The sequence below is a fragment of the Carlito syrichta genome, unplaced genomic scaffold, assembly GCF_000164805.1.
Source record: "Carlito syrichta isolate Samal-C Ts95f unplaced genomic scaffold, Tarsius_syrichta-2.0.1 Scaffold304727, whole genome shotgun sequence".
Classification (NCBI taxonomy): Eukaryota; Metazoa; Chordata; class Mammalia; order Primates; family Tarsiidae; genus Carlito; species Carlito syrichta.
In genome coordinates this window covers 1,770-18,433 of record NW_007248823.1, presented here as the reverse complement: position 1 = coordinate 18,433, position 16,664 = coordinate 1,770, and the positions used below count along the sequence as shown (strand labels likewise).

The following is a 16,664-nucleotide window of genomic DNA, read 5'->3' as shown; positions in this document are numbered from 1 at the left end:
GGTCGAGGCTGCGGTGGCCGGGAGCGGCCACTGCACTCCAGTCTGGGCAACCGAGTGAGACTCCAACTCAAAAAAAAAAATGTTATAGTACCATTGACTTAGTGAACTGGGGCTGCTATAACAAAAATATCACAGACTGGTGATTTAAACAACATATTTACTTCTCACATTTCTAGAGGTAGGAAGTCCAACATCAAGGGACCAGCATGGTTGGGTTCTAGTGAGGGCTCTCTTTCTGGCCTGCAGGCTGCCACCTTCTGGCTGTATCCTCATATGGTGGGGGTGAGGGGAAGAGAGAGAACTCTCTGGTGAGTCTCTTCTTATCAGGACTCTAACACCATCATGAGGGCCCACCAATATATCCTTCCAAAGGCCGTATCTCCAAATGCTACTACATTGGGTGTTAAGGCTTCAACATATGAATTTTGAGAGGGGACACAATTCAGTCCATAGCAACTATTGAGGACAATTTTTAAAGAAAAGTTTTCTTGTATTATTTTACCAGTACTTCCTTCCAGTTTTGTCTTCTTTGCATTCATAGTGTTGTCACAGTGCACCACCTCAGTTTAGTACTTATTGTTTAGTTGGCATCATGTCATTAGCACTCTTCCATGTTATCACATGGCCGTAATGACGGTTTCTGATGGTTGTCTAATATTCCACTGAGCACCCTGCCTGAGACTGACTACTTTAGAAGGGACACATCCCTGACTTTTGGAAAGGAGTGTGGTTTGCATTGGAGTTCGAGACCCTATTAAGGACTAGCATTTGGGACATGAGAAGCAGCCAAGGAGTTTCTTCACCAAGGAGTTTCAGTTATTAGGGCATATTTTGTTAGGAAATTCTTCTGATGATAAAAAGGCGAAAGGAGAGCAAACTAAGAGTAAGCTCACTCTGAGTTTCTGCTCAGTACTTTACATACATGTATTTAAGCCTTCCAGATGGATCCATAATTACCCACTTCTTGCTAACAGGAAGCTGGAGTTGAGAACAGATTGTCCAAGTTTACAAAAACAAGTTAGTGGCACAGTCAAGATTTAAATCTAGGTTTGTTATATTCCAGAGTTCCCTATTTTGTCTGTATTTTCCCATGGTGCTGCACCCAGGAAAGCTGCTGGTTTTTGTAATACCATGAGTTAAGTCTACAGAGAGACTCCTAGCTGTGGTTTTTCTTCCTAGATTTTATTATGTAGAAAGGAGAACAAGTAGTCTAGAAAGAGTGGTCCTCTGCCTTGTGTGTTAGTTAAAATACTCCCTCCCATGAAATAATTGGCCAGTAAGCACAGAGGCAGAAGAGCATTGTGGATGGCAATTTCTGGCCTGGAGTCAGACTGCCATGGCTTTATATTCTCACTTTACTTCTGACTGTGGGGCTTGTGGAGTTATTGCACCAACTCTTGATCTTGCTTTCCTCATCTGTAAAATGGTAACAATAATTGTACTGTCTATATGAGGTTGTTATGAGGATTACATGAGATAATTCACTGAGCAGTGAGTCCTCAGTATATGTTAACTGTTGTTGTTAATGTGATTGTTGATACTGTTATTTTGTCGATAATGTAGAATTGTTGACTTGTTGACTTTGTTGATGATTTTGGCGTTGACTTACTGACATTGTTGTTGACTTGTTGACACTGGTATTGACTTGATGTTGTTGACATTAGTGTTGATGTTGACATCAACATTGTTGATGTTGTTGACTTGTTGACATTTGTGTTAACTTTTTGATATTGTTGTTGGCTTGTTATTATTCTCAAATTTTAGCATTGTCGACATTAGTCTTAACTTGTGGTTGATGTTGTTGACTTGACACTACTATTGACTTATTCATAGCATTAACATTGGTGTTAAAATTGTTGACTTGTTGATTGCAGGGGTCCAGCCCCTGCCGGGTCATGAGGTTTCCTGAAGGAGAGACGGATAGGCGAAAGACGAAAATATTATACTTGGACACCTGCTTCCTGAACAGATGCCGTTTAATGTTGGCTAATGGAAGCTGTCCCCAAGTTGGTGGTTTGTAGACTCTCGTGGAAGCAGCAGCCTCTCAACAGTTGATGACTTGATGTTGTTAACATTAGTGTTGCTAGCCGGGTTCGGTGGCTCAGCCTGTAATCCCGTGCCTTGGGAGGCCAAGGTGAGTGGATTGCCTGAGCCCATGGGTTCAAGACCCGCCTGGGCAACTTGGCGAGACCGCATCTCTATGATAAATCAAAATGAGCTGGGCATGGTAGCGTGCATCTGTAGTTCCAGCTACTTGGAAGGCTGAGACGGAAGGATCATCGGAGCCCAGCAGGTCGAGGCTGCGGTGGCCGGGAGCAACCACTGCACTCCAGTTTAGGCAACAGAGTAAGACTCCAGCTCAAAAAAAAAAAAAAATTAGTGTTGCTGTTGCCAGTGCTGACAATGTCAGTGTTGTTGTCTTTAATGACTTTATGATATTGTTGACGTTGGTGTTAACTTGTTGACTTTGTTGTTATTGACTTTTTAGTCTTGTTGTTGTCATTGCTGTTGTTACTAAGCACTGCATTTCCTTCTTTCTTTCTTATAAGGTGGCTCACTTGGTCCTCAAGGCTCATGCCAGAACTTGGCACCACTACAACAGCCACCATCGCCCACAGCAGCAGGGGCGCGTGGGTATTGTGCTGAACTCAGACTGGGCAGAACCCCTATCTCCAGAGAGGCCCGAGGATCTGCGAGCCGCTGAGCACTTCTTGCACTTCATGCTAGGCTGGTTTGCGCATCCCATCTTTGTAGATGGAGACTACCCGGCCACCCTGAAGGCCCAGATCCAACAGATGAACAAACAGTGCCACAGTCCAGTGGCCCAGCTCCCTGAGTTCACTAACGCAGAGAGACAACTCCTAAAAGGTTCTGCTGATTTTCTGGGTCTGTCTCATTACACCTCCCGCCTCATCAGCAAGGCCCAACCAGACACCTGCACCCCTAGCTATGATACCATCAGAGGTTTCTCCCAACATGTGGATCCTGCATGGCCCCAGACTTCCTCCTCTTGGATTCGTGTGGTGCCCTGGGGTATAAGGAGGCTGTTGCAGTTTGTATCCTTGGAATACACAAGAGGAAAAGTTCCAATATATCTGGCTGGGAATGGCATGCCCATAGGGGAAAGTGAAAATCTCCTTGATGATTCCTTGAGAGTACACTACTTCAATCAATATATCAATGAGGTGCTCAAAGGTAAGAATAGCGGATGTGCTGGTGATTGTGACATACTTCTCCTCCAAGTCTTCAGAGTTTTGTTTAATGGGATAAACACAGTGTCCCAGGGAAATGAAGCCCAAGAAACAATATTGGTAGTAGTAGTGGGGAGTCCTTCACATCAGCCTCCTGACTTTCTTTCCCAAAGTCTCATGTCTTTGCTCCTGTGTTCTTATTTCCTAGAGTACTTCCCTTGCACATTCTGCCCTTCTGAGTCCTATCCAATCACAAAGCCTCATCATCTTTTTTTTTTTTAAGAAGCAGGCTCTCACTCTGCTGTCCAGATTGGAGTACCGTGGCACAATCAAAGCTCACTCTAGGCTCAAAAACTCCTGAGTTCAAGCAATCCTCCTGCCTCAGCCTCCTGAGTAGCTGGGAAGTGTCATCATTTTTTAAATACGTTGATTTAACATGTATTTTTTGAGTGCCTGTTATGTGCCAGACGTTGTGCAAAACAGGAGGGGTAAGATATTGAACAAACATCATCCTTTCCATAGGGGACGCACAGTCTACAGAGGGACACAGACAGAGAATTGTGATATAGGGGACTAAGGACATTGCAGGAGGCCCAAGGTCACTTAGGAGGGGACTCTACCTCCTTAATTCTTCCCTCATGGCTCCAGCATATCGATCTTCATTTCTGTTACCTGCCCATACAATCTACATTCCACATCATTCCTTTTGAGCCAATTGACCCACATGTACAGTCTCATTCTCACCTAACACACTATTTATATGTCTTTATTCCAAGCGAAAAGCGATGGCAAATAGATTTCTTCTCACATGTCAGTCCTTGGCTGGTCCAAGGATGATGTCATCTTGAGATTGTTAACTTAATTACATCTGCAAAGACCCTTTTTCCAAATAAGGTTGTATTCGCTGATCTTGGGGGTTAGAATTTAGGCTTATCTTTTGGGAGAGGGGCGCCATTCAACTCATTGCACCAGAGAATACATTTTTATATCTTTAAAATATGGAATATGTCATCAGTTTAATAATAAGTTCTCCTTTTTATGTGGAAGTTTTGGAGGTGATATTGCTAAGCGTAAATAAGGAAAAGCAAAAACACATTGTTAAGAAAGTAAATGATTTATGTATTCCACGTAAGACGGAAGCATCCTGATGCCAACAAGCGGGGCACATTCTCCCTGTAATTTATTTTAAGATGGTGATGCTCCTTTGGTTTGAAATTTATGGCCATAGAAGTGGCCTGATGTTTTGTGAGGGTTTTGTGTGTTTTCCTTCCACCCATTCTGAGGAGGAAAAGGAGTTAAATGTTGGAGGGTAACCCAAGTCCCCTCAAAAATTTTCATGTCAAAAGGAAAACTTATTAAAAGCAATTTAGTAGCAGACTATACTTAAAATTTTTCAATACAAGTTATTTTATTGAAAGATAATTCCAGCCGGTCAGAAGGTAATAAGTTATCTCAATTGAGTGTTCACAGCCAGTTACAGATCAAACTCCTTGTACTCCTTCCCCACTTCTCACTGCTGCACTTGACCAGTCTTATAAGATAAATAAATAAAATAGGAGTGCTTGCAAGATGCCTGTGAAGGGTGACAAAAAATAAAATAAAATAAAATAGTGACACTGTAGCATGTGCCAGTAATATCTCAGTGACTTGGGAGGCTGAGGCAGGAGGATCACTTGAACCCAGGAGTTCAAGACCAGCCCGGCAACACGGTGAGACCTCGTCTCCATAAACTAATAATAATAATAGCAATAATAAATACATAATAAATTAAAATAAAGAAGTAAATAATTCTAATGCCTGCTTTTCTTCATAGCTGTCAAAGAGGACTCTGTGGATGTTCGTTCATACATTGCTCGCTCCCTCATCGATGGCTTCGAAGGCCCCTCTGGTTACAGCCAGAGGTTTGGGCTGCATCATGTCAACTTCAATGACAGCAGCAAGCCAAGGACTCCCAGGAGATCTGCCTATTTCCTCACCAGTATCATTGAAAAGAACGGTTTCCTCACTAAGGAGGTAAAAAGGTCACCACCACCTACTACAGCCAACGTCCCCTCCAAAATCCGAGCCTTCCCTTTTCCATCTGAGGTGCCCTCCAAGGCTAAAGTCGTCTGGGAAAAGTTCTCCAACCAACCCAAGTTTGAACGAGATTTGTTCTACCACGGCACGTTCCGGGATGACTTTGTGTGGGGCGTGTCCTCTTCAGCCTATCAGATCGAAGGAGGGTGGAATGCTGACGGCAAAGGCCCCAGCATCTGGGATAACTTCACCCACACACCAGGGAGCAACATAAAAGGTAATGCCACCGGAGACATAGCCTGTGACAGCTATCACCAACTGGATGCCGATCTGAATATGCTTCGAGCTTTGAAGGTGAAGGCCTATCGCTTCTCTCTCTCCTGGTCTCGGATTTTCCCCACTGGGAGAAACAGTTCTATCAACAGTGGTGGTGTTGATTATTACAACAGGCTGATCGACGGCTTGGTGGCAAGCAACATCTCTCCCATGGTGACACTGTTCCACTGGGACCTGCCCCAGGCCCTCCAGGATATCGGAGGCTGGGAGAATCCCTCCTTGATTGAGTTGTTTGACAGCTATGCAGACTTCTGTTTCCAGACCTTTGGTGACAGAGTCAAGTTCTGGATGACCTTCAATGAGCCCACCTTCCAGGCATGGTTGGGTTACGGCTCCGGGGTGTTTCCCCCCGGTGTGAAGGACCCGGGCTGGGCACCTTATAGGATTGGCCATGCAGTCATCAAAGCTCATGCCAGAGTCTATCACACTTACGATGAGAAATACAGGCAGAAGCAGAAGGGGGTCATCTCCCTGAGCCTCAGCGCACACTGGGCAGAGCCCAAGTCGCCGGGGGTCCCGAGAGACGTGGAAGCAGCTGACCGGATGCTGCAGTTCTCCCTGGGCTGGTTTGCTCACCCCATTTTCAGAAACGGAGACTACCCAGACGCCATGAAGTGGAAAGTGGGGAACAGAAGTGAACTACAACACTTGGCTACCTCTCGCCTGCCCAGCTTCACTGAGGAAGAGAAGAGGTACATTAGGGCTACAGCCGACGTCTTCTGCCTCAACACCTACTCCTCCAGAATCGTGCAGCACAAGACTCCCAGGCTAAACCCACCCTCCTTCGAAGATGACCAGGAGATGACCGAGGAGGAGGACTCTTCGTGGCCTTCCACAGCAATGAACAGAGCTGTGGCCTGGGGTATGCGGAGACTGTTGAACTGGATCAAAGAAGAGTATGGTGACATCCCCATTTACATTACCGAAAATGGAGCGGGGCTCACAAATCCCAAGCTGGAGGACACCGATAGGATATTTTATCACAAGACCTACATCAATGAGGCTTTGAAAGGTATGTGAGGGTTTAGGTCTCCTTTAAAAAAGGCTTCCAACATTCCCTAGGACATATGCCTGAAATGGTTTGCCAGAGTGATTTATGCGCCATCAACAAGTCTCTCTCTTCTGCCCCAGCTCCATAATTCTTGACCTCTTTGGGAGTTATGTGCCCCTTGAGAAGCTGAAAAAAGGGGCTATGGTGGTCTTACCAGAAAAAAACCAAAAATATACGCGTGTAGAATCCCCACAAGAATATTTTTCTGGGTCCATTTATTCATTATGAGCAACTATTATGTGACAAGTTCTAGTCTAGGTGCTGGGAATACAACAGAGAGCAAAACATAAAGTTCTACCTTCGTGGAGCTTATATTCCGGCGGGTCCCACGTACCCCAGAATGTGAAACTCTTCTGTAAATTCACGCTTCTGAGCTTAATTTTTTTTTTTTTTTGAGTTAGAGTCTCACTCTGTCGCCCAGGCTGGAGTGCAGTGTCATGCTCATGGCCACCCCAGCGTCAACCTGCTGGGCTCAGGCAATCCTTCCACCTTAGCCTTCCAAGTAGCCGGAACTACAGGCATGCACTACCACACTTGGCTAATTTTTGATTTATTGTTGAGACGGGGTCTTGCCAAGTTTCCCAGGCTGGTCTCAAACCCGTGGGCTCAGGCAATCCACTCACCTTGGCCTCCCAAAGTGCTGGGAATACAGGCTGTGCCACCAAATCCGACCTGAGTTTAACTTCTAAAGTGAGCTAAGACTGTAGAATTTGAGATGTATTCCTTCATCCCAACAAAAGAGTCGGATTTTAGGAAGATGAGGCATTAATTCGTGCTGTGGGATCATGGGTGCTGGCAAAAAGTAAGGTCAACAAAGTGATTGTTCACCTCTAAGAACCTACCTCACTATGTACAAGTGGATGGTTTAGGACCACAGCCTTGAACTGAGAAGCCATAACTTGGCTAGGCTGCATAGAGGTCCCACCTGCTGGTATAAAACTCTCCTCTGCTCCTTTTGGAATGTTTCCAGCCTACAGGCTTGATGGTGTCGACCTTCGAGGGTATTCTGCCTGGTCTTTGATGGACAACTTTGAGTGGCTGAATGGCTACACGGTCAAGTTTGGACTGCACCGTGTTGATTTCGAGAACATGAACAGGCCTCGTACAGCAAGAGCCTCTGCCAGGTACTACACAGAGGTCATTACCAACAACGGCATGCCGCTGCCCAAGGAGGATGAGTTTCTGTACGGACAGTTTCCCGAGGGCTTCATCTGGAGTGCGGCCTCTGCTGCTTATCAGGTGAGGAGTTCAGGCAGTTGGACACCGCTGACTGCATACCTGCCCTGAGCCAGGCTCGGGGCTTGGTGTTGGGGAGGACAGGCACGTGAGTGAGCTTCCAGCGGCCCCGTGGAAGGCGGAGGGAGTCTGGAAGGTACTCTTCCAGACAGCCCAGCTTCTTCACATCCCTAGATTTAGCCAGACCATCATAGCAAGGTGGGCTGTGCTGAGCTGGGTGCTTGAGAGGCCGGGTGGGTCAGGTGGAGCTTGGCAGAAGCACTTGGGCAAAGACATGCAAATGCAGTTGTGCATTGCTTAACAATGGGCATACAGATGCGTCATTAGGCAGCTTCATTGTTATGTCAACATCAGAGCATGTGTTATATAAACCTGCATGGTGTAACACACTACACAACCAGGTTATATGGGATAGCCCATTCCCATGTAGCCCCCCAAAGTGCAGGGCTACAACCTGGACGGCAGGTGACTACTGAATACTGCAGGCAATTGTAGCACAATGGAAAATATTTGTGTAGCTAAACATAGAAAAGTTTCAGTCAAATATGGCATAAAAGATTAAAAATGGCCCCTATCATGCATGGAACTTGCAGGACTGGAGGTTGCTCTGGGTGTCAGTGAGTGCTTCTGAGTGAATGTGTAGACCTAGGATATTACTGGTCACTACTGTAGACTTTAGAAACACTGCACATTTGGGTTATACTAAATTTGTTTTTAAAGCTTTATTTCTTCAATAATAAATTAAGCTTAGGTTGCTATAACTTTTTTTTTTTTTTTGAGTCGGAGTCTCACTCTGTCACCCAGGCTGGAGGGCAGTGGCACGCCTCTCGGCTACCGCAGCCTCAACCTGCTGGGCTCTGGCAGTCCTGCCTCCACCTTCCAAGTAGCCAGAACTACAGGCACATGCTACCACACCCAGCTAAGTTTTTTTATTTACTGTAGAGACGAGGTCTCGCCAAGTTGCCTGGGCTGGTCTTGAACCCGCGGGCTCAGGCAATCCACTTGCATCGGCCTCCCAAAGTGTTGGGATGACAGGCTGAGCCACCGAGCCTGGCCAGTTGTAGGAATCTTTCAGCTCCATTGTAATCTTTCGGGACTACCATCAAATAGGCGGTCTGGTCTGTGGTTAACCAAACGTTGTTTCGTGGCGTGTGACTGCAAGAGTTCCCACTGGACACCTTTACCCCTCAGCTGCATCCTCCCAAGCAGGCAGGTTGCTCAAATTGGTCAACAACATCGTACTGTTACCTTCTTCGTGCCAGAGGAGGCTCACTGATGCGGAAAATATCATGGTTTTATTTTCTTCCCAGAAAGAGGAAATATAAAAAGACAAGAGTGACTTGTCTGGCAGTTGGTGGCAGGTCCCTGCTTTCCACCCTCTGCCTCCACCTGTCTTTTCTGAGGCAGGAGTGGGGCAGACCACACGTGTAGAGAAAGCTGTGGGGCTTCACACACCGCAGGGGCGGTCAGAGAAGGCTCCCAGAGGAGGTGGCGCTGAGAAGCGTCCTAACCTGGGACTCGCCCAGTGACAGAGGGGAAGTTGTGAGTGCTTGACTGAATGAGTTCATCAGACCACGTCTTGTCATCTTGAGGTCGAAGGTGCATGGAGGGCCGATGGCAAAGGACTCAGCATTTGGGACACGTTTTCTCACACACCACTTAAGATTGAGAACGACGACATCGGAGACGTGACTTGCGACAGCTATCACAAGATCGCTGAGGATGTGGTCGTCCTGCAGAACCTGGGCGTGACTCACTACCGTTTCTCCATCTCCTGGACCCGCATCCTCCCTGACGGGACCACCAAGTACATCAACGAGGCGGGCCTGAGTTACTACGTACGGCTCATTGATGCGCTGCTGGCTGCCAACATCCAGCCCCAGGTAAAGCCCACAGCGCATAACACTTGATCACGGTCACACTTGGTCAGGTAAGATCCGTTGGGGTGAGGGAGCACATGTATCATGTGATAAACAAAGTGCTGTTTTCAAACTTTTTTAATTTTCTATTTTAATTTTTTATTTCAATAGCTTTAGGGGATATTACTAGCTTTGGGTTATATGGTTACACTGTACATTGGTGAAGAAGTTCGCCTTTAAGTGTGTCCACCACTCCTTGTTTCCAATTTTTTTGGTCTATTTTCTTTGAGTCGACATCTCGCACTGACACCCAGGCGAGTGCAATGGCATAATCGTGGCCACCATAGCCTTAACCTGCTAGGCTTAGGTGATCCTTCTTTCCACCTCAGCCTTCCAAGTAGCTGGAACTACAGGCGCCTGCCCCCGTGCCTGGCTAATTTTTGGATTTATTGTAGAAACGAGGTCTCGCCAAGTTGCCCAGGCCCTGGTCTTAAACTTCTGGGCTCTGGCAATCCTCTCGTCTCTGCCTCCCAAAGTGCTGGGATCACAGCACGGCATGAGCCACCGTGCCCGGCCTTCAAAATTAATTTTTGGATTGTCATTAAATTCACAAGTTACAGAATTAAAAAAGCATGGAAGAGTTTCCTTCCCAACCTTGACTCCAGCCATCCAGTTCCCCTCCCTAGAAACAATTTGTCTCTCTCATAAAGGAAAAATAGATCTTTGAGCCTTTTCTTCTCATAGTTCACTCTCAGTTGAGCAGATATTTAGCTGGCGCATCTGATGTCAAGGGCTGCCTGTGGAAAGCACAATGGCTAGAACTGCTGATCTGGCTTTTTCACAGGTGACCCTTTACCACTGGGACCTGCCCCAGGCGCTTCAGGACGTAGGAGGCTGGGAAAACGAGACCATTGTGCAGCGGTTTACAGAGTATGCAGAAGTTCTCTTCCAGAGGCTGGGAGACAAGGTGAAGTTTTGGATCACGCTGAATGAGCCCTTTGTCATTGCTACCCAGGGCTACGGCTATGGGACAGCAGCTCCAGGTAAACGCCTGAGGCCTGACTTGTCGGCTTCTTAGAACATGGCATTCCGAGTACATCAAGACATGAAATCCAGGTGGCACAGGGGGAGGTGGCCAAGAAAGCCCCATGGCAGTGCCTCAGAAGCCCCGCCTCTTGCTCAGGACTGCAGAGGTCTCCCTTCCCACACCTCATTGCGGAACGTGAGTTTCACAGCTCCATCCCTCAGCCTGGCTTCCTTTCTTTGCTCTGTGGTCCACCTCAGGCAGGAAGCTCTCTGAGGTCAGGGCTGTGGGCAATGAATGGAGAAAGGACAATTGGTCAGGCTGGACTGCCCCACTGTCTGTTTTCCGCAATTCCCAGATTCCGAAGTTTCAGATAATTGATTTGGCGGATCTGAGCTCATTCATCACAGTGAAATCTGACTCGAACCAACACGCGGCTGCTTATGTTCTTTATCTCACTTAGTGTGACCATTCCCAAGTTCTGCTGCAGAGATATTAGTGTGCTTGACTATGGAGAACTGTCCTGGGCCCTGCTGGGGTGGCAGCCAATAAGTGACATATATATACATAAAACATTACTTTTCTCAAATACAGAAGAACGTTTGATTCCAAAACACATCTGACCCTAAGGGGTTTTTTATTCCTTTTCCTTTTTAGTTGATGTGAAATAATTGTACATATTTATAGAGAACAGAGTGATATTTCAATACATGTATACAATGTGTAATGATCAAATCAGGGTAATTCTGAATGTTGTGAACATTTAAGATTCTCTCTTCTTGCTTTTTGAAAATACAATCAGCTGGACTCGGTGACTCAGCCTGTAATCCCGCACCTTGGGAGGCTGAGGTTTGCCTGAGCCTGCGGGTTTGAGCCCATAGGTTTGAGACCCGTCTGGGCAACTTGGCGAGACCTCATCTCTACAATAAATCAAAAAATCAGCCGGGCATGGTAGCACGCGCCTGTAATTCCAGCTACTCGGAAGGCTGAGGTGGAAGGATCGCCGGAGCCCAGCAGGTCAAGGCTGCGGTGGCCGGGAGCGGCCACTGCACTCCAGTCTGGGCGACAGAGTGAGACTCCGACTCAAAAAAAAAGAAAAGAAAAGAAAAGAAAATACAGTCTACATTGTTGTTAACTATGTTCACCCTCTAATGCTACAGAACATCAGAACTCAGCCCTCCCACCCAGCTGTAACTTTGTACCTGTTAACCAACACTCCCTAGTCCCCTCTACCTACCCTTCCCAACCTCTAATAGCCACAATTCTACTCTCTAATTCTCTTCGCACAGTTTTTTTTTTTTTGCCTCCCACATATGAGTGAGAACATGTGATATTTGTTTTCCTGTGTTTGGCTTATTTCACTTGACATAATGTCCTCCAGGCTCATCCATGTTGCCATGAAAGACAGGATTTTGTTCCTCTTTCAAGGCTGAATAGTATTCCATTGTGTGTCTATACCACATTTTCTTTATCCATTCGTCCACTGAGAGGCACTTAGTTTGGTTCTGTATTTGGCTACTGTGAACAGTGCTGCAATAAACATAGGGGTGCAGTTATCTATTTGATGTACTGATTTCCATTCCTTTGGATACATAGCCAGTGGTAGGATTGCTGGATGCCTGAGGGTTTGGAATAAGGGATTGTGGCCCTGTCTTTGCACCTAGAGAACCATCTAATTTCCCTTTTCTCTAGTTCTGAGCTTTTGAGAATAAATTTGTGCTCATCTATGTGATTCTGCAGGATCACGTGCAGCAGCTGGGAAGAGCCTCAGGGAGACACCTCAGATTGTGTTTAGAGGCGTCTCCATTGCCCTTTGTTGGCACTTTGATTTGTACTCACCTCTTTTGTAGCATTTGCTCTCGAGGGATCTCGGTGACCACTGCTCGCCTTCGCTATATTCTCCAACCTTAACTTTCACAGCAGTCCCCAAAGAGCTCCAGGATGTCAACTCCTGAGGCATACTCTTCTGTGGGCATTTTGCCTGAGACACATGAGCCATTGTTTTGGAGAAAGGGAATAGAAACCAACATGTATCAAGTGTCTCTCTGCCAGATACAGTGCTGCTGGGTGTTTCACAGACACCATTTCATTTCCCTCTCACAAGCACTGACTTTCTGCTGCCTATTTTACCAAGGAGATAACTGAATGGCTTATTATTATTATTTTTTTTGAGTTGGAATCTCACTCTGTCACCCAGGCTGGAGTGCAGTAGCACTCTGACGGCCACCATAGCCTCTACCTACTGGGCTCAGGTGATCCTTCTGCCTCAGCCTTCCAAGTAGCTGGAACTACAGGCATGCACCACTGTGCTCGGCTAATTTTTTTGATTTATTATAGAGATGAGGTCTCACCAAGTTGCCCAGGTTGGTCTTGAACCCATGGGCCCAGGCAGCCCTCTCACCTCAGCCTCCCAAAGTGCTGGGATTATAGGCATGAGCCACTGTCCCCGACTTGAATGGCTTAATTACTTGCCCAAAGTTACACAGCCAACTAGTAACAGACACAGCCAGGACTTGAATTTCAACCTGCCTAATGCCAAAATCTGTACTCTTTCTCTCAAACACAGAGGGGACATCCATGGGTGGGGTGTAACACCTTCAGCCACATCCATTCTCTGTCAACATCCATGTGTGTGTGCTTCCAGGAATCTCCTTTAGGCCTGGCACTGCCCCCTACATTGTTGGCCACAACCTAATAAAGGCCCATGCTGAGGCTTGGCACCTGTACAACGATGTGTATCGCGCCAAACAAGGTGGCACAATTTCCATCACGATCAGCAGTGACTGGGCTGAACCCAGAGACCCCTCTAGCCAGGAGGATGTGGAGGCCGCCAGGAGATATGTGCAGGTCTGTTTAACTTCTGGGCACTTTTCTTACCCTTGTCCATTTTCTCCTCTGGCCTAATGGAAATAGAATTAGATTGTGTCTCAAAGATTTAGGATCTGGGCCCAATTTTGCTATTACTTGATTTTTGTGAGCTTGAGAAAATCACCTAAACTTTTTGTACCTTCATTTTTCCATCTTTGAACTGAAGATGATCTGTCTGCCTCAAATGTTTGCTGTGATAAAAGTGATGGGGTTGGGTTGTCTTTTAAGTCTCAAAAAATTATTTGTACGTGTGACCCCGTCTGGATGTAACATTGATTTGAAACTGACGCATAGAAAGAAATTCCATCTCTTGAATCTCTGGTTTGACTGTAGTTGCTGATAGAGCCGGGCTGCAATGCCACCTTTCACCTCTAGGTGTCACCATCTAATATGGTTTGCTCCAGCTTAAGCATTACTTAAATTGTAGGCTTTAGATTCTGTGAAACTATTAGTGCCCCTAATTTGCCAAATTCACAAGTTTAAAATATGGGCATGCATCTTTTGGTCATAGAATTTCACCCCTAGGAAGGAGAGACATTAGTAGTAAGGTGCCAACATGGCCTACCTTTATTTCAACCTGGACCCCAACAGAAAAGAATGGTCCTCATTCGTGGCACAGCTTTCCTCTGGCTCCTGCTAGTGTCTCTGAGGGGGTTTAGAAGGCGCTCTCTCCCATGTTTTGGCATCAGGAAAGAAGGCAAGGGTCTCCCTCTCCAGATTGGTTCCCACCTTTGGCTCTGTGAAGTAGTCTACAGACTGGTGATTCTCTGGTGGGGACCGCAAGGGCTTTGGCTTGTCAAACACTTCACAAGAGACTTTGACAAAGGTGGCTAAGCTAATAAATGCAAGTAAGAGCTTAATTTTCCAGTTTGCTAGCCAGCTTGGGAAACAGTCTGGGACAAAATATATGCATCCCTCATTTGAGGCTCACAAAACTGGTGAATTAGTCATACTATTTTCCCGAAATCAAAACTATAAGCCTCAGGAATGTTAGGCTGTTGTGTCATTAGATTGAATTGTGATACTGCAGGCCTGATGATGATAGACACATTACCTATTAGAATCAGCTTCCACAAAAAGATTCGATTTGTTACCTTAGAGGGAGTGCATTACGCCTCTTTACCAGGGTGTGTGTTCCAAGCCTGGTCTCTGTGAGTGGAAGCTGCCCTCACCCCTTTCCAGACATCAGCTGGCAGGTGAGGTGAGGATTTGGAGAAGCTGAAGGAACCTCTCAAGCCCCCCAGCATCATAGTGTGTGGGTTCCATGTATCCTCCCTAAGATAAGGATGGCTGAAACCTCATTAAAGAGAGGTCAAGCAGTCCTCCACTTTAGGGCTGTGAACGCCCGTGAAGAATTATCCTTTGCCTGGACAGCCAGGAAAGGCTTGCAACTCAGCCCTCCCCAGAAAGTTCTGGTTGACCCTTAGGCATTTTGCTGAGGAAGTTCAGCTGCTCCATGCTGAAAGAAGGAATGAGGGGCCTGGAGGCTGCGGGACGCTTCACAGGGCAGCCAGGAAGCATTTGAGTGCCCGGCCCGTGCTCAGCTCAGCTCCTGTCACCTCAAGCTGTCATGATGGAGACCCTGGCCCTGCCCTCAGAGAAAGACAGCTAAGCCAACACAGAGCAGCTGGACAGACCTGGGGACACTGAGGCTGCAGCCTGTGAACAGCCTCAGAGGAGATAGGAGCTTAGGGTGGGCGTTGGGGAGGAAGGAGGGGGAGGCCTGAGGTCAGTGACTTCTGAGCGGGGGTGTTGCTGTCCCTTGGGGTGCCCACCTGTCACTCCGGTTGACTGCCTTCTCCACCCCACCCGCAGTTTATGGGAGGCTGGTTTGCGCATCCTATTTTCAAGAATGGAGATTACAACGAGGTGATGAAGACGCGGATCCGCGACCGGAGCTTGGCTGCAGGCCTGAACAAGTCTCGGTGAGGACTCCCGCAGCAGTGAGAGCACGGGTGCTAGGATCAGAGAGGCGTGTCTCAGGCTCGTTACCAGGTCCCTGAGCTTCTTCGCTTGCTGGAAGATGATGCAAATCATGGGTGTAAGGCTCTTAAGCCAGTACCCAGCACTGCTCTGTGCTTGACAAAAGGCACTTGCTATGATGATTGTTATATTTCAGAACAGCCAGGAAATCTGTCCCGAGGATAACCACTTCTCAGGAATCCCACTATCCCATCCTATCCCATTTTATCCCAGCTCATTTTACTCTATTTATCACCTTGCGAATGAATGTGGACGGCGATGGGTGACTGCCAGGGTGTGCTTTTCATCATTTGGCCAGTAGTTGGCGATGATTTGCATCCAAGCACCCCTTCTTCCTGGCCCATCCTTCCCGTCAAGCAAGTAACTGCAACATCAACAACAGCCAAAACCAATCCATACTCTGTTGGTGCTTTTATTTCTGTTTAAAGATGAACAAACTGGCCAGGCGCGGTGGCTCAGCCTATAATCCCAGCACTTTGGGAGGCCAAGGCGAGTGGATTGCCTGAGCCCACAGGTTCAAGACCAGCCCAGGCAACTTGGTGAGACCTTGTCTCTACAATAAATCAAAAATTAACTGGGTGTGGTAGCGTGTGCCTGTAGTTCTGGCTACTTGGAAGGCTGAGGCGGAAGGATCACCTAAGCCCATCACGTCAAGTCTGCGGTGGCTGTGAGCGTGCCACTGCACTCCAGCCTGGGGGACAAGAGTGAGAATCCAACTCAAAAAAAAAAATGAGTAAACTGAGACACAAAGATTAGGGGAAACCACCCAACTGTTAAGTGATGGCACTGGGTATTAGGTAACACTCCCAGGGGAGCCCTCCAGAATGTTAGGTCAGGCTTGCTGGGATGTGGGTATCTGGTGTGCGATCCAGTGCCACGTGAAAGATGCAAAGAATTAGAAGTTAGATTAGAAAATATAGTTTATTTAAAAACTAAAGTAGAAAGAGAAAGACGGAAAGAGGAGATTCACTTCCCCAAGGTAGGGAAGGAGACCAAAGCTTATGAAAACATGACCTGGCCATAGCTCAAAGAGCACATGGCCATAGCATAACTTAGCAAGGCAATGGTGGCTAGTTGTTCGTGGCTGAGTCTTTCTAATC

At 46.9% G+C, this 16,664-nt stretch overlaps 1 protein-coding gene across 1 annotated transcript in view; it reads left to right on the top strand.

Annotated features, from left to right (window-relative positions):
* The window catches only part of LCT (lactase), a 48,715-nt gene extending 33,185 nt beyond the window's left edge, over nucleotides 1–15,530 (top strand). Inside the window, exons 7-13 of the mRNA XM_008060781.1 lie at nucleotides 2,550–3,195; nucleotides 5,005–6,555; nucleotides 7,565–7,833; nucleotides 9,423–9,713; nucleotides 10,534–10,732; nucleotides 13,358–13,560; nucleotides 15,397–15,530. Of these exons, the coding sequence (XP_008058972.1) occupies nucleotides 2,550–3,195; nucleotides 5,005–6,555; nucleotides 7,565–7,833; nucleotides 9,423–9,713; nucleotides 10,534–10,732; nucleotides 13,358–13,560; nucleotides 15,397–15,510 (3,273 nt within the window). The 3' untranslated portion in view covers nucleotides 15,511–15,530. The remainder of the gene's footprint in view (nucleotides 1–2,549; nucleotides 3,196–5,004; nucleotides 6,556–7,564; nucleotides 7,834–9,422; nucleotides 9,714–10,533; nucleotides 10,733–13,357; nucleotides 13,561–15,396) is intronic.
* The last annotated feature ends 1,134 nt before the right edge of the window (nucleotides 15,531–16,664 follow it).